Source organism: Melanotaenia boesemani, chromosome 6 (assembly GCF_017639745.1).
Source record: "Melanotaenia boesemani isolate fMelBoe1 chromosome 6, fMelBoe1.pri, whole genome shotgun sequence".
NCBI lineage: Eukaryota > Metazoa > Chordata > Actinopteri > Atheriniformes > Melanotaeniidae > Melanotaenia > Melanotaenia boesemani.
Genome location: NC_055687.1, coordinates 28,436,160 through 28,460,907, shown reverse-complemented (window position 1 = coordinate 28,460,907; position 24,748 = coordinate 28,436,160). Strand labels below are relative to the sequence as shown.

Sequence of the window (24,748 nt, the reverse complement as noted above, 5' to 3'; positions counted from 1 at the left end):
CCACTTCAAGTCAGTTTCATCAGTGTAAGCTGACCTCAATCTAACCCTTATCGCTTCTCATGTCTGTGTTTTCTACTACGTGAAGCAGAGAGGGGGCTGTACGAGGTTTCCGCTGCTGCACAGAGTCAAACTGCCTCCATCTGAGAAAGCACTGCCGCAGACCCTCACCTCACATCACATGCACACACACCAGACTGGGGCAGAAAAACTGGAGTGGGCGGGGTTACAGATGGAGGGTGGGACCTAAGCGGTAAAAACGCCCCCTCCGATGCTTTCATATGCAATAAGCTGAGAACAGAGAGGCAGGCAGGCATCAGCAAGGGATAACATGACAGCAACAAGACGCAGTTCATTCATTACCAGAGCAGCAGGCATGCCTCGCAGAGACAGCAGCTCCACTCCTGTCATTTAGACGAAGAGTTGTTTTACTTTCCTCATCCTGCCGCTAAACTTTTCTCCGGCTGTAGCACCATGGAGCTGCTTTGGACGGATACCGGCGCTTCGGTACGGCATGCAAATACGTACTCTGACGTCGGCGATCATGTGGCTTTTGGCGTAGATCCTCCTTGTGATCGCCAATTTTTTTTTCTACCCTGTCGCCTGTTGTCTCCTCGGTTATTGGGCCGCTGCGAGAGTGTTTAAAACCTTTTCGGTGTTTTCTTGTTGGTTTAGCAGTCGCTGTGGGATTGTACTGCACTACCTGAACGTCGCACCAAAGCGGTGGGCAGGTAAGAAATGGATAAACTCTTCCTCTGTTTTTCCACACGACTCGCTACGGATACCCTATAAAAAAAGTCCCTCAAGTTAAAACTGCATGCAGTTGTTTGTTTGTGTCTCTCTCGTGCCTCGCTCTTCTTCTGCGTGGCTCTCAAACATCCACACGCCTCTGTATAAATATTTTAACTTGTCTAGCCGCATGAACTTTGCCTGCTCCTGCCGTTTACACCTGCGTACTGAGACAATGTGTCCGCCAAGTTGTTAATTGGACGTTTTCACCCGCGCGTGCAAGTTTCACTTTGATCTTTTGAGACAGCAGCGGCGGAAGGCAGAGAGAATAAACATCGTGTCTACTTTTCCTCCTCCCCGTGTCGACATAACCAGCAAAACATGGCCGTCTTTGCCGACATGTTGTTACGTCGATGGCGAGAGGGGGAACATTTGGGGAGAGTGTTTTTCTGCGCCCCTCTGTCACATCTCGGGCTGGCCGGTGGAAACGGCCGCTCAAGTCCGCACCTCAGCCGGAGCAGCCGCTCTCATTCAGCAGCACTGAGGCTTGAGAGCAACTTTTGGAGTCCGACGTTGTTTATATACTTTGATTTGAAGGACTCTGCGTTGTAGGCGTAACGTTACCTCTGGTGATGCCTCCTCCCCTCCGAAACCGCGGTTCTTACTGCATGCAGACTGTGCTGTAGCGTTGGCCCGTCCATTGCAGTGGGCCGGGAACTGCTGGGAAAGCCAGGCGTGGTACATCTGTTTCTTCTTATCCTTTTTTATTAATATCATTATCATTATTATTATTATTATTATTATGTGTAGAATATCCACTTTGGTCATAAACCTTGCGCCTCAAACTGTTTACATCCTGTGTGGTCCCCCTCTGGAGTCAAGAGGGAAGTGTGTCCTTAATGCACCCGGGGATACACTTCGGTTGGTTTTTTTCGGCTGTGGCACAGCATAAGATAACACTTGTAAAGTTACTGAGAGGAATTATAATAATAAACGGTGACAACACATGTCATGTGTTTACATTAACGGGTTATAAACTTGTTTTTAGAATATTGCTCTGTTGTTACTAGCCTATTTGTTCTCACATTTTCTATTATAATAACTCACAAACGGCAGGTTTATTATAAGTGTGACAGCATTTCTTCTGACTCACAATAAACACACTGACCTTCCGATAAGTGGGCATGTATTCTTCCTAAACCCTATAATTTGTTTAATTTTGTTTGTGTTTTATTTACTAATTTGAGAAAGACGTGGGCAGTTATTCAGTTATTCCAGTGACTCATGTTGTGAGGAATCCAAATTTGAAATATGAAGAAGCGGCCTTATATCAGGCTAGTATTTAGGTTTACCTTCATGGATATTTAAAAAAAATGATAGGGATGCCAGTTTGTCATGTGTTGACTTTAAATGATTGTCATCAGAATTATGAATAAAAAAGTTTCTTAATGCTCTTGCTGAGTGGTTGAATTGAAGTTTGATGTAGATATTCATCTACAGCTTACATCCAGTTGTCATCTTCATCTTAAGAAATATTCTGTTTTATTAGACTCAGTTTTCAGTTGTGAGATGACTTGATGTTCTGTATTTTCTACATTTTCTGATCCACTCTCCCACCCCCAATCATGCTTCCCTCTCCCACCTCAAAAAAAAAAAAAAAGATGTGAAGTGATTTTGATCACACTGCAGTTAACCCTCCTTTCAGCCCCGCTACAGTAATTCCTCTGGGTATAAACTTGGCTCCGCTCACTAAGGCCTGAACTCTTGCTCTTTCCATGTGAAGAGAAATTTGGCTCATGTTTGTTCTTCACATGGTTTCCGCTTCTGATCTTGCAAATCAGAGATGATGTTATGTAATTTGGACTGACAGTCGGATCATTTTTATTGGTAGCGGAGCCATCAAAGCATGTACCTGCTTCTGTTGATGAAAAGCACACTGTCATATTATAATCACACACAGACTGTCGAGTCGCCAAGATATTTTTTTTCCTTTTATTTATTTATTTATTTTCATGTGTCTTGCTAGCGTTTAACATGTACTATTCATATATTGGCAACTAAATGAGCTGAATAAGATTAAACTTGTTCTGAATTATTCACGGTTTTGCATAACAAAAAAATCAACTCTAGAGGAGAATATCTTAAAAAAAGAATGTATATGGGACCATATATTTAATTTCATTCATTCATTTTAAATGGGCTGTTATCAGTATTTCTATAGAAATTTGATAAATACAGATGTGTCAGCAACCAAACGTGAGTAATTATCATAGCATGCACCAAGAAAAAATGCTATTTAAAATGATTGGCTTGTTGACTGTAAGGCAGTTGACAGTTGTTATTGTTTACAAAAAAAAAGTGGCATAGTAAATAAATCCTCTTTTGTTTGAGTGTCATTTTCTTCCAGTTTTGCCTAACCATGCAGTTTTTCTTGACGTACTGTACCCTCTCAGAATGTCACCGCCAAAACATCCAGCTGTGAAGTGATCTTCTCTGTTTGTACCTACAGGCATTTATTCATTTATTGTAGTCAGATGGTGGAAAATGAAGAAGATTCAGCCTGTCACATTTATTTAGATCTCGCAGCATCAAAAATTGATGTCATAATCTTAACAGAGGAACTGAAGGAAAACACAAAGATTGTTGTTTAGACAGATTTATTCAGAGTCCAGATTAAAGCTTTTAAAGCAAAGCCAGAATTGTTTTACAGCGGAGAATTGCATCTGTTTTTTCAAAAAAAAAAAAATCCCATGAGGACATCAAGTTAATTATTTTATTGTTGAATATCACTGGTGTCATCTGACTAGTAGTTACTGTGTGATGTCTGATTGTTGATGGTTGTCACACAGCCAGATGTTGATCGCATTTGCCAATCATGCCCAGCAAAGCCACTTTCTAAACTGATCTGGGACAAGGCATGGACAGTTGGACATATATTTTAGCAAAAACCAAACCTGTCAAACTATTCTTCAACAAGAGCAAGATACTCTGTTTGATAGTATGTGCATGTTCTGCAGTGAGGACATAGACACCTCAAGGACCGCTGGTTGTAAATGCACCTGATTCAAAATAAATAAATCTCTCCAACAGCTTGTCAGGTTCTGCACAATGACTATTCATTTGAGTCATTTGAGTACAGCCAAGTTTAACTTTACGGTACACCGACACATGCCAGCACCTAGATGTCAACACACTGACACGTGCTGATTCAGCAAAAACACATATGAGGACAATATTAGAGAGAGAGGGGAAAGAAAGAGAGAAAGGGACAGAGAAAGAGATAAGAGTCAACATTGGATTGACTTTTACTGACTGGGGAGAGCTCAGAGTACTGGTAGGATGCAAGATGGATGCCAACTTAATCATCATTAGTGTATGTGTCACTAAGAAAATCTACCAAAGTTCTGTAGTGTTTCTTTAACCTGTTAAAAACAGCTGTACTAACCATATGCTGTTGTTGCCATAGTAATAAGTAAAACTTGCAGCACTGACGAATACATTAAACCATCCATCCATTTTCTATACCTGCATATTCCAGTGCAGGGTTGTGGGGGAAAGGGGTGGGATTGGAGCCTACCCCTGTGGCAACTAGGCAAGAGGCAGGGTAGGTTAATATATTTAATATCTGCATTAATACTGCTCTGTGTCTTTGTTGTTGCTGCAGGCAAATAAACTTGTAAAACTAGTTTGCTAACATTGTGCTATGTTGGGGTCTTGGGCCAGCCAGCATCTTCTGAGTTTATAGGAATTTGTTATTGCCCACTTTTTTTTTCTTTTTTTTTTAAACAGTGCCATGTTATTACAACGTAAACTTAATCATTCAACCGATGAGCCCCAAAATAAGTTGATTTTATTCAAACCTACTTGTCAGCTCTCACTAGGACCTCCTGATAGTTTGTCCGGATTATAGCGGGCACAGGGAGACTTTTCCCACCATATCTGTAGGAATTAGATTTTTTTTTTTTTTTTTTTTTTTTTTTTTTTTTTTTTTGCTTGTCACATTTCGTTTTTGTTTTTTGTTTTTTTTTTCTTTTCATCTTTTTTAATCTCCCACAGACTTGGTCAAACTTACTTGCTGGTAAAAACATAAATGCAGATTCAGGCAGTTGTTTGTTCTGTGTGTTTGAGATCAAACTGTAAAATAAGCAACCAGATTGAGCTTGATTGTTCCACAAACTGTGAGCACATGTGACTGGTTGACAGTCGGCAAAAAGCAGCATAAACGGTTAGTACATGGCTAACAAAAACAGCAGTTTCAAATACAGACAATAAATCAATGCATCTATCAGACATTAAATTTTCAACTTGCCTGTTAATGAGTAAAATGCCTTTAACATTTACATTGTCACCTGTTACATTTATGTACTTTTCCAGTTGCAGGGAAGTGTAATTCCCATATAATTAACAGCTGCTCAGCTCTGAATTTACAAATATATCATCTTTATTGTTTGCTATCAAAATTAGGAATCCAGCAGTGGTTGATTAATGGTTGCAATTCTAAAACGTGATGGTTTCCAGTCAATGGTTAGTTTTATAGAAAGACAATACTCATTCTAATGATTTTTTAAACCAAAATAATGATGATAATAATAATTAAATGCACATTTAATTCAGTTTTATTCCCAGCTTCAATCCCATCTTTCCTGACTGCGTATTATATCTCCACATCCTGCCCTGAGCTGTATAATGGCTGTCCATTCTCTTGGTGAAACAGTGGAGTGAGTCATCATGGGTTGGAGGATGGAGGTTGTTGTCATCACGGCTTGTCGTGTTCAGCTGGGCTCTGTGATGACATCACCAACTTCCATCTACGCCGCGCTTTGTTCCACTGTTTTTGGATCTCTTCTCCACTGAGCCTCTGCCGGCTTCTCAGACGTGTTGTTAGGTGACCAAGGCAACCGCAGAGATGAGCTCATCACCTGTAGGTAGGGATGAGCCGGAGAGTGTGATGGAGGAAAGTGTAGGAACAGAGAAGAGGAGTTAACAGAAGGATGGACAGAGGAGGGAGCTGTGATTGAGAGTAGGTGTGATGTCTAAGAGAGAACGGTGCAGGCAATTGAATATTTCTTTATGAAAGTGATGAAGTTAGAAAGCAGAAGTCAAAACATTAACGCTCCTTATGTGTCTTAACCTGTTAAATTAGTTCTACATGTTGAAATTGATTTTCAGCCTAGATGGCTTTTATCTGCCATTTGATTCCTGGAAATCTTCCATCACAGCGGCAACATTTCCAGACAAAAGCACAAGGAAAAAAAAAAGTTACAGCGTTCTTGCCTCTGTGTGTCCTCACCGCTAATCCCCATCTCTTACTTAATATGGTGCCATCAACTGGTTTCCTTCAGACTCTTATAAGAAAATCCCACATGACAAGAATGATCTTAATAGTACATTTTTAAACTTACTATGCTGGAAATTCAAACTGAAGTGAAGGTAAGATCAAGAGGGTGGCAAAGAAAAGAAAGACGACACTACAGTCGGAATGTCTGGGTAGTGTGAATGAGAAGCAGCAAACGACCTAGCAGAGGTGTGCTTTGTGAACGAGGAGGTGCTCACACTGGCACTACACCTTCAGTATCTGTACAAACACACTTCATCAGCAGTTGATCGCTGTTTTTTATTAAAGACCTCACTGCTTCATTGCTGCATTGATTATTATTTAAGTATATGGGTGCAAGACAGTGGTGTGTTTCTGCATGTGTAAGCACGTGTTAAACTACCCAGTATGCATCATCCAGCAGCCAGAGGTCTCGTTTCTCACAGCCACCGCAGTGTTGTACAACTTCTGCTGCTTACTAAACAAAATCCTGAGCTTTACAGTCGGTTCATGAAACTTAAAGAAGTTCCATGCACACAGTTGGCATGTGTACGTCATGTAGGCCACTTAAGCTTGAACATGCATTTAGGCTAGCTACCATAGTCCCATTCTTCTGTGTTCTCTGAATGTAATGTAATTTTTTTGGGGGGGGGGGGGGGGGCTTTCTGCAAGGCCTTGTGCACTGCACTGTGTCAGCCAGTGGAAGAGCTTAGGCACATCCCTCCTTCCTGCCTGAGACCAATAAGGAAATGCTGGAGACAATTCACAAGCCACACCCACTGCAGGGAAGGCAAAGATTGACAGGTGGGAAATCCACCCGCACAGGAGCACTGGATGAGGGGCACATGGAAAACACAAAGTACTCTCCAGGCTCTCGTGGCTAGACTTACCTCCAGACAATATACATCCATGTCATCATTTGCAGTACAGTGTGATAATTCCCAGATTACTGTTTAAACCTACCACTGTGGTTTTGAAAAACACTCATTTGCAGGCTGCCAATAAGGGATAGCATGATCTTTTCCTTTCTCCAAATACTGAAACTTGAATATCACATTTCCCAATTAAACCTTAAAAAGCATTTTAAGTCATTTAAACTCTTAAAAATGGTAGAGCTGTGAGAGGAAAAGGGTTTTCAACATGGCCGGTTGGCTTTGTACAAAGCGTCCAGGGAGAATGAATAAGAAGAATGTGGGGCTTGAGGAGGAGTGGCCCTACTGGACAAGGGTGGGGTGGAAATACAATCACAAAACCAAGTGGAGAGAAGGGCTTTCTAAAAGAAGCCAAATAAAACTGTCCAAGACGAATTATCCAGTATTTCTTATTTTGCTGTTATTAAACTCTGTCTGTTGACCCATTTACTTTTTTAGTCCTTCTTCCATCAGCTATATCAAATGATATGCCGGCCTTGAAGGAGGCATTGCGGGAACAAGACAATACGAGACAGATTTAGGTATTGCACAACATTTTGTGTATCAGATCCTAGCGTAATGTAAGCAACTCTCATATTTGGCTTGGTTTGAGTCCATTGTGGGGCTACAGTGCTCATAGCTTGGCAAGTGTTTAGGAAATCCTCAGTGCCTGTTATATGTGCTATTAATGTATGTTAATGTATGCGGGCTTATATTGTAAAGTAGGGCTCAGTTTTGTATGTTCGTGATTCACAAAACCTCAAGAATTTGTCAGCCACGTGTCTGAAGAAAAGCAAAAGTTGAGCAGGATTTCAAACATCACTGATTTTTGTGATGCTGACAGACCTCTGCAGGGTTTCTGCTCCCGGGTGGAAACATACGCTTACGCACACTTTCTGTTGGTTACAGCATTACCATAGTAACACAACCATCAGCCGCAGAGTGGGTGACACTTGGATATTTTTATAGCTCAGCCTTTGTGTATGGCGGTGCAGTGAGGAGACAGGTATGGCAATGAAAGAAAAGTGTGTGTTCAGCATTGTTTAAACTGAATTAAATGGAAGAAAACTTGAGTGTGTCAAAAGCAGTGCAGTCTGTTTCCAGTGTACTGTATATAGGCCAACTGAATAAGGTCACAGCAGCGATGATCAGGCTTGTTTTCCAAAACGTATGATTAAAAGTTCAGTAACGTGTCAGAAAGTGGATTCTAATGTGACATCAAGAAATTCTCTGACCTTTTACTGTCAGGTTGATTAAATAAACAACCAACCTGTTTGTTTAGGTCCCTATACTGCCGCCAAAAGTGCTTTTAGCAGTGATGCTATGAATGTATGAGGTGTCCTGCATCAGCGTACAGTTGCAGGTCCTTCAAGGTTGGAGGCCAGATCAATGACTTTGTTTCATGTCTTGAGTTAAAAGGGCCAATACTATGTATATTTGGTCTGAAACATTTTTTTGGGGACCAGTGGCATGTTTAAAAGTTGCATTCAAACATCTAGGACTCCATCTTCCAAGGCAGCTTGCTGTTTTGTGAGCAAAAATCTCTTATCTGGGTTGGACCAACCACTGTAGACAGTTTTTAGCTATTAATGTCTTATTTTGAATATTTATCCAGTGATTTCTTCATGGAGAACCCCATCTCCCGGGCTTTCACCCCCACAAACTTGACTGTTTGTTTTTTTGTTTGTTTGTTTTTGTTTTTTTGTTTGTTTTATTTTGTTTTGTTTTAAAAGCAGACCAATTCCTGAGTTGAATGCTAATTGGCTGAAAGGTATCTTGGGCCCAGGAGGGCCTGACTCTAGCTGGCATCTATTTCATAACAATGAAAGATAAGAAAGGAGAAATAGCAAAGGAAAACAGGTAAAAAGCAACTTCAGAGGACAACTGTTAAACTGGACAGTTTTTGCTGTATAACACTGAAATTCACCCCATCACAAAGCAGATCTTTATATTCTGTTTTTCATGGCACAATAATAAATGGCCTTCCAGCTCTTCCCGGATTGATGGGCAGCAGCATTTGATTAGCGAAGATCAATGCTGATCTCGTTCCACCTTGGCATTGTGTTAACATACACCGAAATGGTCCGCACAAGCAAACAACTTAAACCTCTGCCAAAACAGCTGCAACAACAATGTAGTTGGTCACACTTGCTGATTAGTTAGTCAAGCACTTTTAGGGGCAGCACCTTGCTGCTAGTTGCCCTTTTTAATTTCTCTGGAAGCAGTACAGGTGTACTTGGGCTTTCATGGACTGCCTCTGCCTTTTTTTTGTGTGTGTGTGTCTGTCTGTTAAATAAATAATGACACTTGTAATATACTGTATCTTACTTCGTCTCAGGTTGTTTTGCCTTATTTAAGACCTAGTAAAGGTTTGTATTACCTGAAATGTAAAACTTTAGAACTGAAGGGGAGTCACTTTATTTTGCCTATGACTGTAAATATAAAGAGATGTATAAGTTTGTATCTGGTTTCAAAATGACCATTTTCATCAGTGATTTACATTTAGTCTTCTTACCAGACCAGCAAAAGTAGCTTTGCTCTGTTGCTATGCAGAACATGCCAAGCACTCAAGCACAGTGCAGCACTTTGCTTTGCTCCAGAGGAGCAGCATGATGAGATTTAAATTAATTCTGCGACAGTCCAAAATTCTGTCTCCATCATTTCCCTCCTGCTGGGACACGTTGGTGCGTCTCCTCTCTCGCACAAGTCCGACACACGTATTGTGTTCTCCACGCTGCAATGGCTGACTTGTGGTTTAAGCAGTAAAGCACTCGAAACAACGCAGAGATGGAGGAAAACGCCCCATAGAGCAAATCTAGCAGAACAGGGTGTACACTCCCTCTGTGTAGTTAAGAGTTTTTTGTTTTTGTTTTTTATTTTTTTCAGTTTTTTCCTCAAAGCAACAACATGTCATGATTAGGGTCAGTATTGATGCAGCTTGTGTTGTGCTGTTTTCTCGCTTCATGCTTATTTTTTTCGAGCTGCAGTGTGACCGACTGCATTGTACTTCATCCATGGCTTCAAGTAGCGGGAGCCGGAGAGGTTGCCATTTGTATGCCTTTGTGTTTGTGACCACATGCCTGCTAAATCTGGCATTCGGTTGGCTGTGTTATTACAATAATTTCTCCCGCCTTATTCTGTCTTCATCAACTACATTAAAGCCAACTAACATTGCCAATTGTACAGCGTGATCTTGGGGGTGTGGCATTGGCCGCATGGCCTTGAAAGATGCTCTGTACACCAGTCTGCCTACAGTATTATTATAACTTAGAAACCTTGACTAATCTAACCAGGTCGCATAGGTATTGACAAGTTTTGATTAATGTTTTCCCATTAACAATATATGCTATAAAAGGCCTCAGCTGTAGCAAAACTCCAGTTTTCTAAGTGAAATCTGAGACACTAGTATGCCATGCTTCACTTTGAGATTACATTCATGGCACGCAGAACTAGGAGCTGAAATGAGCGTGTTAATATCTGGCTCATCTATGTCATTTGCTTCTTGCTGCTATTTGGATGCATGTCCTTCCTATAGCCCCATTATGTTTCTGACATATCGGATCATCGGTCTGTCTTCATTTATTAAATCGGCTCTGTGGAACGCAGGATTCTTATTGATCGCTGCTGTTCTCTCCAGTATGGGCTGTGTATAGCTTAAACTTATTACTGTCAGGGCTGATAAATTTATTCACAGCCTTTTGTAGTAGAATGCATTTCTTTCGAGAAAAGAGGGTTCTGCTATTACAATGCACCAGTCAGCCAGCCAAACAACAGGAAAGCGCAGACTGACAGACGGCCAAGCAAGAGGCTGCCAGGCTGAGTATTCATACAAGTTTAATGAGCATCCAGACAGTAGGGAGTTTGTGGCTCCTGCACAGAGCTTGCTCTGCACACACTGTCTGATGAGGTTAGACACACTAATGGAACAGGTGGGAGTCTGACAGTTCGACCTGGGTCACGAACGGAGCTCAAGTTTGAGTCCGCAATTAATTAAAATTTTTGGTTACCAGGAGAAAGTGAATGTTTTTGTGGAAAGCTCAGGCAGCTGAAATGTTTGCTGTCAAATACTCACACAGCTCAGACCCAAAGAATTCTTCTTTCAAGGATGTCAGACGGTTGTGATTATAATCTATGTGCCTAGAAGCCTCTTTCCAAACTTATTTTAAAGTTTGCATTACCTTCTTTTTTTTATAAATTTCTGCTGCTTCCTTATGATTATTAATCCTGCGTATCATCTGCGTGATGAAATTCATACCCCCAAGTACCCAATAGGAGAGCAGCCCCCTTTTCCTTTACTGAAAATGTTGACAGAAGAAGAAACTGTGTTGGCACTGAGCTGCTTAAAAATTGACATGTTATGCTAGTGACCCAGCAGGCCCTTTTTTTTTCTAATACTATGCAAACCAGCATCTGATGTCATCCTTTGAGCAAAACTTTTAGGAATTACTATAAGCAACAAGTTGACTACACTGATTGTAATGGGAGTTGCTGTAATTTTAGATGTTGCAGAAAGGAGTTGCCTTTTTTTTTTTTTTTTTTTTTTTTTTTTTGCTATGTGTGTGATAGGAGTAGGAGTTAACAATCCAACTACAGTTAAGTGATTTCTTTCCTATGCTGTGTTCTACCTCATCCATCATCAAAGAGTGTTTAAGCTGTTTGCATCTAGGCTGCTGAAGTTCAGAAGGTTTTATCAAGTGGCACTTGAGGAGCAGCTAACAGATGCAGCCACCTTTTTTTATTTTTGTATATAACAGAATTGTTACTGGACTGGACTCATGACTTGATTTGATTACGATTATCAGGTCTTTGATTCAATTCAGTGATGCATCGTGATGTTGCATCCTCAGTTTTCTTTATCACTGCACATAGCTAATTCCTGCATAAATTAATACAGGCAGTCAGATAATTATACATAAACAGGGAGTTCATAATTATTTCAGAAATCAATCTGAATGTCCTGATATTGACCAACATCATAAACATGTAAACAATTATTTTATTTTCAACTTCATTATTATATTTTATTGTTTCATTGCTGGAAAATCAAGAAATATTACTATACTCCGATCCAACAAACATTTAAGCAGCCCTGCAGCAATGAGATTTCTTGCAGTGTTTTGTCCCCTCAGTTTTCCCGTAGTCAGTTTGGCCAAAGTATGGACATTAATATGGTTTTTATTTTCTCCTTTATGACCAGAAAACATTTGCCTGCAAGTATTCTAGTTCATTTTTAATTGAAAACCGAGAATATTGTTGCGGTAAACATTTGTTGATGGACAAACTTGCTTTTAATCCATTTAGTTCACTATGTTAACTCTTGCTTGCCAATGGTATTTTCCAGAAGTTGGTTTTAAGCTAACTAATCCGTTTCCATACATTTTCATTTGAAATGTTACGTGATTACACCGAGACAGTTAATGTATTTCCAGTGTATTTTCTGTATGTTTGCTATGTTTTACAGTTTTCCTAAGTACTTGTTTCAAAACGGATTCAGCTTCTGGTCTACCGACCTTTTCCAGCAGGCTAGCTCACACGCGCACTGTTGCCACCTCCTCGGTAAGAAGAGTAGCTATTGGCTGTACTAAAAGTGGCTAGAAGTCGCTAATTAGCATAATCAGCCTAGTACACATAGTTGGAATGGATGCTGCCATAAAGAGGGATGTCGTGGGAAAGGCAAAATTGATTAAAAATAAATAAATAAAAAAGACAACCTAATAATGTTTAGAACAGCAAATAAATAAATGAATAAATAAATAACGTTGTCTGCTCTGAATACAGCTGGGAGCTGCTGCTCCGAGAAGACTAAGCCTCGTATAAGTGCTTTTGGACGATGAAGTCTGCGCAGCACCCGCTCCTCATTCGCGTCAGTCTCAAAAAGTCTCCAATAATACCAGAAAAACTCGCTAGATTTTTTGTTAGTCGCATTTTTTAAGTCGCTAGAGGGGTATGAAAACTCTCTAAATATAGCGACAAAGCTAAGTTAGCAACACTGCACACGCAAGCGGCTTATGTTTTGTTGCTGCATTGATACAGAATTGTCCACGTCCGCATCGCGATGCATTGTAGGAACAATTCAATTCAACACCCACTAGATGTGCTCCAGTGTTTAAAAGGGATTTAGCGATCAGAAGCAAAATGAGTAGAAGAATACAAGAAACTTGTAATCTATTCTGCAATCTGTTTAAGACTTTGATTATTCTTGATGGTGGTACTAGTTGGATTTCCCATGCTACCAAAACACTCATCCAGACAATATTTCAGCATTTGTTTTATTTATTTATTTTGTTTCTTCCTCTAAAAGACACCAAGCACATGCAGTCCCACATGTAGCTAGGGTATGTCTGCATCTACAGCCTCTGCAACTGACATGGATGTAGCTTCCACTTTCCTACAACTCTAAGTCCACGGTTGCTATAGCGACACCATGGTAATGAGGCTGCATTCTAATGATGCCTCAGTGGGTTGTTCGAGGAGTTGAGATATCTCGAGACAATAATAAGTGGACTAATATATGACAGCATTCAAGTCTTAAAAGCTTCAGTGATGTTGGATACATGTAGCTGCTGTGGAGATCCAAATGTGGCACTTGTGTACGTGAACTACTTGACTTAACTTTGTTGGGTCAAAGTTCTTCTGCTCATATTTACTGACATATTAAAGAAGTGATGTGTGCATGGGATTTTAATTTAGAAGAGGACTAGTCCTCTGTGCTTGTTTTTATAGAACCTCATTATGTCCTGACAGAAGAGCAGCACTGCTGCATGGACTCATTTGATTACTACTCATGTGAATATGAGTGTAAAGCTTCTGCATCAGGCCTCCAGAATATCAATAGACTTTTTCAGTCAGATAAGCCTCTTCTCTTCATCTCCACTCATTAGCTTTCAATATTAACTGAGGAAAGTTTCCCCAGCTCACTCTTCCTTTGTTTTTTTTCCCCCCCTTATCATCATCTTTGCTCCCTCTTGATGAGCCGTCAGTTCCAGCAAGCCTAATAAAGCAGCTCTTGGCTTTTAAATATATGTGTCTGGAGCTGATTTATGTCTAGTTTGTCTTCCTATTCACATTTTGCAGGAAGGTCTGATAAACGATTAGTCAGTATTTCTCAGGACAGTTTGTCATACTGATTTGTTCAGTGCTTAGATTTGAATACCAGCAATATTAACAAACCATACTATGAATCTGTGACACTAGACAACTCTGGTGACTCAGCACCTTATTAATATCTGTGTTATTATAGAACACAAAGAAACAGAAATAGTTATCTTTCAAGCAAAAACCAGTCAATTTCTGTTGTGATAAATGACATTGATGTAACAAAGCCCTTACCTTGATTTTTCACACCTTGTTGCAAAGAAGCAGTTTATAATCCTTCAGTGATTTTTGCTTCTCTGTGTAAAATTTTTTTTACAAAGCCAGTTAGTTTCTTCTCATTTTCCATCTTCAGGACACCCAAAGACTGTTGTGCTTTTTGTGGTTGTCAGCCACCATTTTCTTTCATTTTAAACCACTTTTGCTTGTTGGCCAGCAGTTGCCTCTGCAATTTTTAGGTGGTTGCATGGTGCAAATTAAATTGCAGCACTGTTGGGTTGCTTGATACATTAGAACTGAACCTTATGTAGTACTTGCTGTGATACCTAAAAGCTCTCAAAGGCACTTAAAAAGAGCATTTTTATGTTTTTCCTTACACTTTTTAAGACAAAATTTCAAATTGAGAAACTTTAGTCTGTACATGGATTTTTTTTTTTTTTCGTTTTGCAATAGTTTGCATAAAGTATGAAACATGTACACTAAGAGACAAAACATTTGTTAATAATAACAATGTATTAATGTTATACTTAATCATCATGCTTTGTCTATCATCCAGGAATCATCCTGTCATGAAGTTCCAGGAGGCGAGCCAGCGCTGGAGCTGACACAGTCAGCAAATGCAGCCTACACTACAACCAGACCTTCATCTCCCACTGCTTTCTTTTCTCTCCAGCCACTGAATCTTATCAGAGTTGTTTCGACCTTGCAGCTGTCTGCTGCAATCCCAGAAATCGTCAGTGCTTTCTAGAACAACCCTAAACGCCTGGACGTGTATCTGCAGTCGGTATTCCTGGCTGTTCTTCAGTACATCACATCATCTTTTCTCTGTGTTCCTGCATCGTGGAACCTTCTGCCACAGCAAGAGACTCCTTTATCAGATCCCTGGCCCAAGCACGTAGCGAGGGCTGCTGTCTACCAAGACAAATCCAGAATCTGCAACCATCATGTCCAGTCGACGTAAGGCCTCCACTCCCTGTATGATCCGACCAGAGCAGACCATGGTGGAGTTGGACGATGACACAGAGGAATCACAAAACATGGAGGTACAGTGAAATTTCTTTTAAATCGCATTAAAGGTTGTTCCTGGATTGTACTGTTTCATTTATTAACTCAAAAGTGACTAATTTGTGAGAAGGTTTTTTTTCTTTTTATTGCAGAACGTTTTGTAAAGAATCAGTGAATAGTTGTGTCCAAATTTGACTTAAAAGGCTGTTTACAAATTTGAATCAATATCTAATCTAATGACTTAATATGTAATGACTTGTGCCTCCATCTGTCAGACAACAGAGAACCATATTCAGGGGGAACCCATGAATGCAGATCTGTCTATACAAGCAGAGCCATCCATGGACTTGGATCTAACAAGCAAGACCTCTGAACCCCCAACAGCCCCTGACAAACTAGCAACTGAGCCCCCAGACCCTTCCAAACCACAGCGTAGACAACAGGGCGGATATGAGTGCAAATACTGCCCCTTCTCCACACAGAATCTCAACACTTTCAAAGAGCATGTTGATGCTAACCACCCAAATGTCATCCTCAACCCACTGTACCTGTGCGCTGTCTGTAACTTCAACACAAAAAAGTTTGACACCTTGACTGAACACAATGAAAGATGTCACCCTGGCGAGACCAACTTCAAGTTCAAACGCATCAAAATGAACAATCAGACAATCCTGGAACAGACAATTGAAGGCTGCAGCAACAATGCAGTTATTTATAACACATCAGGTGCCGTTACTGGCAAAAACAACGAACTGGGAACTGTGGCTCTGAACAAACCCACTGCAGTCAAAGTGAGTAAACCAAAAATAATCTCAACAGATAACAAACGGACAGAATCTCAGCTGGGTAAACTTGCCCCTGATCTCGCCAAACAGCCAATCACGGCACTCAATGTAAACGGGACTGTCATCATCCCAGAGTCCACTCTCCTCAAAGCAGACGGCCTTTCTCACATCATGCCTTCCTTACAGCAGCCTCTAAATTATACGCAGGTAGGTCGGATTGGAAGAAGAATTCATCTTTCAAATATTGTTCCTGTTAAATAAAAGATTAACATTTTCTTAAAAACATTGTTTGCTTTTAGCCAAGAATTAGATAAGGTGATGCATACTGTTGCTGTATGCTTCTGTCTTACAGCCATGTAAAAGAGAAAGTACATCACTTTCAGTTCTAGGCTTTCCATATATGGCCAGGATAAAGAATCTTTACCTTATCAGGTCTTAAGATTGGGTCAATTGAAGATTTAATGAAAAATGTATCACATTTTCTCTGTGCTATTATTTAAAAAACAACTAAATAAAACAAAACGTGTAGATTGTAGCATCATTTTACAACTTTTTTTTTTTTTTTTTATGTATAATGTCAGTATTATTACGGAAGAATTTTGGTTCACTCTGTTTTTCACAACATTTCTTCAGTTTACTGAGATTTCTTTAAGCACTGCTCTCAAAAAGCCTCACCACAGCACTTCAGCACATCAGGCTAAGATCTGGATTTTAACATGGAATTTGCAGCACCTTGAACCTTTTTCTTTCTTGGTCATTCTGTGTAGATCTGCCACTGTGTTTGGAGTCATTGTCCTGTTGCATGATCCAAACTGGACCAAGCTTTACCTGTCAGACTGACTGACTTTCATTTGACCCTCAAATATTTTGGCATATGGAGGGGTTACTGGTTGACTTAAGACTGCAAGGTGTCCAGGTCCTGTAGAGCCAAAACAAGCCCACATCATCAGTCCTCCACCACCGTGCTTGACAGTTGGTATGAGGTGTTGACAAATGCAAAGCTGTGTGTGCTTTATCTGGCCGAACACTTTAATCTTTTTTGTCCAGAGGACATTGTTCCACAAGTATTGTAGTTTGTTCAACTTTGCAAACATAAGCTGTCTTGCCATGCTCTTTTAAGACGAAAAACCTTCTAAACAAGCCATACTTGTTTGTTTATATATTGTTTCATTCATGTGTCATGTACTTTCTCAGAGCATTGCAAGATCTGAATTAAGGAAGAACTTGTCTGCGCTTAAAAGCCTAATAACTGTCTTGACTGTTTTACACTTAATCTGTAAAATATTGGACGTATGACCCGTGTCAGAATGATAACAGCATCTTTTGCTTCTCTAATGTCATTGTAATTCTTAGGATTTTTAGAGGATGTGCTTTCTTTTTCTCATGACTGTATGCAGCAACATTCAGCAGACAGTTTGCTTGGAATCAGATGGAAACAACTAGTGTGGGCCTGTTTAATGAAGAAAAATATTTTAACACCTATGAAGCTGTTATGTTTTACTGTCCAGTTTTTGTTTAATTTGCATGTTGTGTAACATGGTTACTAATAAGCTAATAAGATGTGTGTAGGCTTTAGAATCAGTACAGCTCCAGGCAAGAGTTATTAAAATTTCTCCTCTTAATTCAATTTCCCTGTAAATTCAGGCTCTGCATTTAAAATGAAAAGTTAAAAGTGGGGGGATTTGTCAGTTTAACCTTTTTAAGTTTTAATGGTAAAACTGTGCTTTGAGTTTGCAGTCTTTAGAAAGTTTTCTGGGGGAAAATATTTTATTTAGTGCCAATTTTAAGGATGAAACTGGAAGTATTCCTTTTGATATATTTTAATTCCCTAATTCAAACAAGCTGCACATCTAACTGAGGGAGGCAGAGTGCAGCAAGTCGCCATGTAAAAATATAACATCCAAAATTAAAACATGCTAAGGTCACACTGAGGGTAAATTGTAGCTGTTGCTCATAAATAAATTGCAGCCATTGGCTACAAAGTTGGTAGATAATTAGAAGTCAATGTTTTTTGTTGTTGTTTTTAATACTCTTTGAGACTAACGTTACCATTGTCACTGGGATGTTATTTTCAGTGTAGTTTCATTTGTTTCATTTCATTTGTGCCAAAGTTTGTAGCATTGCTTCCGAACTAATTCCTGATCCGTTATGTTGTAGACAGAGAAATCAAAAGTTCAGTTTGAAAAAAAGTATTAAAACATGACAAATTTGCAAGATTAACTTTTTGTGTTTCAGGTGCCAAAGATCGCAGTACCCCTCAACACAACAAAATACAACCCCTCCCTTGACAATAACCTGACGCTCATCTCTTCCTTCAATAAGTTCCCCTACCCAACACAGGCAGAGCTCTCCTGGCTCACCGCAGCCTCAAAACACCCAGAGGAGCAAATCAAAGTTTGGTTCACCACACAGAGGCTCAAACAGGGTATTAGCTGGTCACCTGAAGAGGTATTGTGATGAAGACTTATTCTTGTGTGACTTTTTTTTCTTTAAACAGATTAAAACATGACACTGGGTTCTGAATTTGAATTTAATCCACTTTAGCTGGCATTGCTATCAGAAGAGATTGTTTAAAATATCTTGCTGTGTAACAACACAAGTGTGTGTTACATGTGTAACAAGTCCATTTCTTCTACGACAGGTGGAGGAAGCAAGGAAGAAGATGTTCAACGGTACAATCTCCTCTGTGCCTCAAACTTTGACCGTGGTTGCTCCAAAGATCAACCCCCACTCCTCTGCCAACCAGCCTATCCACACCCCAACCTCTAAATCCCTGCAGTCGGCAGCCTCTGTCCTCCAGTCCCTCCCCTGTCAGCTCCTGGGTCAGACCAGCCTCGTTCTGACTCCTGTAGCCAACGGCTCCACCGTCACGTGTGCACCGCTGGCACTCACTGTAGCTAACCAGGTACATAACCGTAGCCACAAATCAAATCTTGCAGATACAGGACAAATAACAGGATATTTAGCAACATGTATTAAAAGTCGAGTTTGGAAGATTAACCTCTGTGATCTGTGTGATAGGTGTCACAGTCTCTCAAACGACCCCTGGCCTCTCCAGTGATTGCCAGTGAGAGCAAACGACCGTCCATCATTCAGACCATCTCCGCACCCATGGCCGCATCCCAGCCAACGTCACCCAAAGTGCTGAGTTTCACAGTCGACCCCAATAAAACAGCAGAGCAGCTGTTAGTGCTGAGGTCCAGCTACACACAGTGCCCTTTCCCTGAGGAAGATGAGGTAAGAATAAGTGAGTGAAATGGCATTGCGTGTTTGTGTGCGATGACAGTTGTACAAAATGGAAGGACGTCTGCCATACCTTTTTTTCTACATTTTCTTTTTCCCCTAAACCCACACACATCCTTATTTTTCCATCTAATGTTGTGTAATATGATAGATCTACAGGCTGATAGAGACTACCGGGCTTTCCAGAGGGGAGATCAAGAAGTGGTTCAGTGAACAGAGGCTCCTCAATCTCAAAAGTACGTGTTTGAGTCAACACTGACAGAATAACATGTCCTCACTGTGAATACATTTAGTTTCTGGCCTTGATTACTAAACATTTAGAAACAAATAATTTCTTTTAGTAACTGGATTGTAATGGAAAAAAATGGTTGTTTTTATATGTGTGTTGAAGGTGCACCTCCACCACCTGTGTTGGTGAAAGCAGAAACGACACCACCACTAAAAGATGGTCCTATTAAGAAAGTGGTCCCCAACCAGTTTCCCCTGTTGGAAAGAGTGAAGGGGAAGTCATCGGAGCAGCTGAAGGCGCTGGAGGAGAGCTTCCAGAGAAGCAGTTCCCCAACAGAGACCGAGCTCGGTAAAGTTAATCACCCATCCAACAAGAATGTGATCTTAATATCATACCGCATGTCTTCTTTGTGGCGTAAAGATTGGCTTTTTCTTAACCATCAGCTCACGATCACAGTGGGCTTTTTTCCCCTTTTCTTTAATTCTGTGCTGTACCAGTCGACCTAATTACCACTTTGTTGTGTTCTTGTCAAGTTCATCCTCACTTATGAATTAGATGTTTTAAATTACTTTATGAAATCAAGTGTGTTGTGTTTTTTTTCTGTTTATACAAGCTCCCAGCATGTGACTTCATTTTCTTTCACCCTGGAGGAGCTGCAGGCCTGTTTCTGCATGACAGGAATAGCAGAAATGTTTTTAATGAGCCCCTTTTTTAGTTCCCTGGAGAGAAATTGAATTTTGAGGTTTCTAAAAGAGAACCCCTCCATACTCAAGTAATGCAGCTCATCTAATCCACCAAGGTTTATATATATATATATATATATAATTTTTTTTTCTGTCTGTAGACCAGCTAGCCCAGGAGACCAGGCTGTCCAAGACGGAGGTGGACTGCTGGTTTTCAGAGCGCAGGGCCCTGAGGGACAACATGGAGATGGTTTTACTCAGCATGGCTTCTAAGAACACAGAGGACAGATTAGAGCGGCCGGGAGGAGGGCTGCTGAATGGAGCATCTCATCGAGAGCAGGACGGGAAGCCTCTGCGCTCATCTCCTCACCCACCTGTCCTGTCTTCTTCCTCCTCATCTTCCTCCCCTCCGGTGCTCGCAGCTTCCTCCCCTCACCCGCCAACCCACTCCTCCTCAACGTCTCCCCCCATCCTAACATCATCAAGCTCTTCTTCTCCACATCCTCCCATTCTTTCGGCCTCCACGAGTCCAGCGCCCATCTCTAGCCACTCACTGGCTCTGCTCAAGGAGGTAAGACGTGACGGGAGCGTGTTTTGATATGCTGTTAGGTGACATAATTGTGATAAAATAATCATTAAATAATTTAGTTCTGATTGTGTCACCTAACTTTTAATAAAGACATGTATTCTGCTATGTCTTTGACCTTGTCCTGACAGACGTTCTGCCAGACCCAGTGGCCGTCTCCTGAAGAGTACAGCCAGCTGGAGGTACAGACAAGCCTGGGACGTACAGACATAGTCCGCTGGTTCAAGGACCACCGCTCAGCACTGAAAAACGGTGAAACTCTGGACTGGATGGAAGGTGTTCAAAACCAAAACCTCAGAGAGCAGCAGAAAGCAGGCCAGGAGCAGAACGGCCAGAGCTCGGAGAAAGACCAAAGTGTTTCCCTGGAAGTCAATGCTGTAAAGGGTGAGTGTCTGGGGAGGACATACTTATTTTATACTTATAGCATTATCTGTTGTTGATCCTACAACCGTGTGTGCAGTGGAGAAGACTGGTGGGAATGTAACAGCCGCAGAGAACTGCAAACTGTCCGAGCAAGACAAAGTCCAGTGGCTTAATAACAGACTAGTGCAGGGTGTGACAGACCTGAGCCGGACCAGGCAAGACCAGACCAGCTATAGTGCTGCTGACCAAGAGAGGTGAGTGGAGGGAGAAGGAAGCAAATGTTGAATACAGACCAAAAAAAGATATTTGCCAATATTTGTTATTTATTTTCTTTCTGTTTTTTAGAAACCGTGAAACACAAAATCACATGGCAATATTGAGCTGTGATTACTTAATTACTCCACTTCTTACTCTTATTTGTCATACAATCTCTGTTCATGCAGTTTTATGCAATCTCTCCCAAAACATTCAATTTGCATAAAAAAAAAAAAAGCTTTTTGTTTCCAGTTCCTTGAAAGAGTCTATTTAGTGTTCAAACAGAGTTAGTTTCTCTTGTTTGTTGCCAGGTGGGTAAAGGTTACTGTGGCTGTTGGGGACGACTCAGAAGGAGGAGTGGAAAGACAGAAACTGGCAACGGACAATGAAATTCTGACTCTCGAGCAACCAGGGAGAGTCACCAGTTGATGGTATGTCAAAAAAAGTGAAATGGCCCTTTAACTGTAAACTGTATGGGCAGTAAAAACAGGAATGAAGTGCAATGTTTAATGCATGAGCATCAAATGTTTACTGCTTCATTGCTAATAATCAACAATCCACACCTTTTACCTCTCAAACCATTTTAGCGTAGCTTTAAAATCTGCCATCAAGTTTTATTAAAGCTGCAGATTTCATGGAAGAAAAAAGAAGGGAGGATGACGAGTTCCACATGGCCACTGGTTGTGTATGCTATGGTGTTTCCAGACGTTTCACTCAGAAGCATGCTGGGATATGTTCTATCTGTGACCCTCAGCAGGAAGGACTAAATAGAATGAATGGTTGACAAGGCCAGATAAACCCTGAAAGCCTCAGCTTGTGACTTGGCCCTAATAAATGATGAACTGTTCCTTTAAGATGGCACAGCTGCAGCCTCCAGCTAGCCAGGATGTTATTAGTGTGTAATTACCCCTGATTGGTCCCTCAAAAAGATGGCATACACCATCATTAGCATCAGACACATAGACAGAGAAACTAGAGTCACATGAGAGCAGAACCAAAGATGCAAAAGATGATAAATTTATGGTTCATAGCCAGTACTTTTTGTTTCCAGACCATATTTGCAACATCAAAGGTAATTATTTTAATATATTAACAAAAAATAGATAAATTTCTAGTCAAAGTCATGTAAAATATTCTCAGTATTATTTGCCAGGTGTTAGTTTTCAACTGCATTTCTATTCCAGGTGGAGTAGATCGCTGAATGCTGAGTCACCAGCACCGTGAGACAAGCAACCATGGAGCCAGTGATGTCTGCTCGTGATGTCATCACAAAGCGCCAGGGGCAGTTATTTTCAGTGTTTTTGGCACTGATGAGTACAGACATGAAGAGGAGTGCCAAAGCTGGACTCGATGCATCATTCTCATTACCGTTTTGTTTTTCTAAAACACCCCTGTAAATATTTTTCTGTATCACAAAAAAAGGTTTGTACAGTTAAACTGGGAGAGCAGGTTTTGTTACTTATTTTTTTGAATGTGGACCCCCAAACAGGAATGTGTTGTTTTTCTTGTTCTTTGCTGTTCTAAGATCAAATTGTATTATAGTTTATTAGCTGAAAATCAGCTTCTCTTTTTTTTTTTTGATCATACAGACATAATGCTTATTACGAGTACATTTTGATGGCTCTTGCATATTTTCCCGCGATAGTGATAGATATATCTATACTAGGCTGCTTTCAAACGCCTTCATAAGAGTTCCAGTGGTGAAGGTGGGAATGACTCAGAAGTGCTAGAGGGGTGAGTAAAAGGAGTGTGAAATGTGAACACAGCCTCAGCTTCACTGCTAAGAGGCCAGAGTGAACACGTGGACAGACCACGACGAACAGCACCGTGACAGTGCTTCAACATGCTGTTCTGGTATCTTTTATCAGCTGCTCCAGGATCAGTGCCTGAGGTGTGTTCGTGAAGCCAAAACAGTAAAGAATGTTAACCTTTTCTCATAAAAATGAATCAGAGAGCAGAGGGTCTGTTCGATCACACCATGCTGCCTTTCCAGCTTAAACCCGGCATTTCCTTCCAGCCTCAGATGAAGAGAGCTGAGTGGTGTATGATTTCAGTTTATCAGGGTTTAACATATTCTTTTTTGAACTCATCAAAAACCTTTTGGTGAAAACATTACAAGCAATTTTAAAAGAACTCCTTTTATTTAAGTAATTTCAGATGTCCATTTTGTTTAGCTGTGGTCTGTGAACACACCGTTTCTATCTCAACTTTGTAGGTGGGGCCATCAATTAAAGTTGGCTCTGTTTATTTCTGTACACACTCAAAATGGTGGTTCATGAATGTCTGTGATACAGATGAACCTAAACTGCAGATTTCAAAATATTTGGGACGCCACCGCAAGCAAAGCTGTTGTGAACTGCTTGCATGTACTTCAGCTGTTTGAAGTTTAATTCATTTTCAAAAGTGATTTAAAGGGATCTCTGATTTCTCTGTTATATTTCAAACCTTTGCAATATTTGTGCAGGCAAAGAAAGAGAAGTGTGAGCCCTGATTTTTAACAGCAGGTGTATGGCTGTATGCTGACTGCATGTTGGTTTCTGCTGCTTTACTTTCATGTTCGGACAAGTATCTGGAATACTGTATGTTTGGTTGACCAGTGCGGATTACTGCTTGCATTTTCATTTTCTACTTCAAGTCTGCAGCAATTCAATAAAAACACAGTTAACTGTAAAATCTCTGTTGCAACTGCAGTGTAAATCAAATAAAAAATTACAGCCCCTGACAAAAATCATGACGTTGCTACACCTGAAGATGTTCATTCAGCTCTTTTTTAGCAGAAAAATTAAAGTACAGATGCTGAACATTTTGGTTTTGTAAAAGATCTCAATAGTAATATTTTTTCAGATCAAATAAAGGAAAACAAATCATGGAAACAGCTCTTTATTTACATTTTAAAATGGAAAAACGTGCATATGCAAATGAGCCTGCTGTTAGAGATGGTGTTTGTTTACGAGCTGTTTCGCTTTACCGATTAACGGAACATGGCTCTGAAGAGATCTGTCGGCAGAAACAAGAGAAAGGATTTTTAAAAATTCTGAGTTGCAAAAGATTTTCATTGTTTCTGCTTAGATGTGTCTCAAATTTTGGGGCAAGTACAAAGAAAACGAGAAGGTTGTGAAAGGGAGACATACAGGTAGACCAAAAAAGACAACAGCTTGTGAACAGAAAACTCAAAATAATAAACCTTGAAAAAAGAAAACATGCAACACAGGAAACTGAAAACAAATGGGTGGAAGCAGGAGTGACCGAGCTGTAAGAAACTGCCTGAGGAAAATGGGGTTTACGCTCAGAAAAGCCAAATATAAACTATGACTCCCAGAAGGAAACAAGGCTACAG

At 40.5% G+C, this 24,748-nt stretch overlaps 1 protein-coding gene across 2 annotated transcripts; it reads left to right on the top strand.

The window, feature by feature from the left end:
* Positions 1–304: 304 nt before the first annotated feature.
* On the top strand, positions 305–24,278 carry zhx2a (zinc fingers and homeoboxes 2a). 2 transcript variants are annotated; one of them, XM_041987134.1, is made up of 13 exons: positions 305–728; positions 14,819–15,305; positions 15,543–16,259; positions 18,288–18,500; positions 18,694–18,957; positions 19,074–19,289; positions 19,447–19,531; positions 19,687–19,872; positions 20,369–20,778; positions 20,925–21,177; positions 21,254–21,410; positions 21,723–21,856; positions 22,596–24,278. In XM_041987134.1, the coding sequence occupies exons 2-12, from the start codon at positions 15,207–15,209 to the stop codon at positions 21,838–21,840; spliced, it is 2,718 nt and encodes a 905-aa protein (XP_041843068.1). In that variant the 5' UTR covers positions 305–728; positions 14,819–15,206; the 3' UTR covers positions 21,841–21,856; positions 22,596–24,278. The 2 variants fall into 2 exon arrangements, with proteins under 2 accessions (XP_041843068.1, XP_041843067.1); XM_041987133.1 differs by having other exon boundaries at positions 306–728; positions 21,723–21,842.
* Positions 24,279–24,748: the final 470 nt, after the last annotated feature.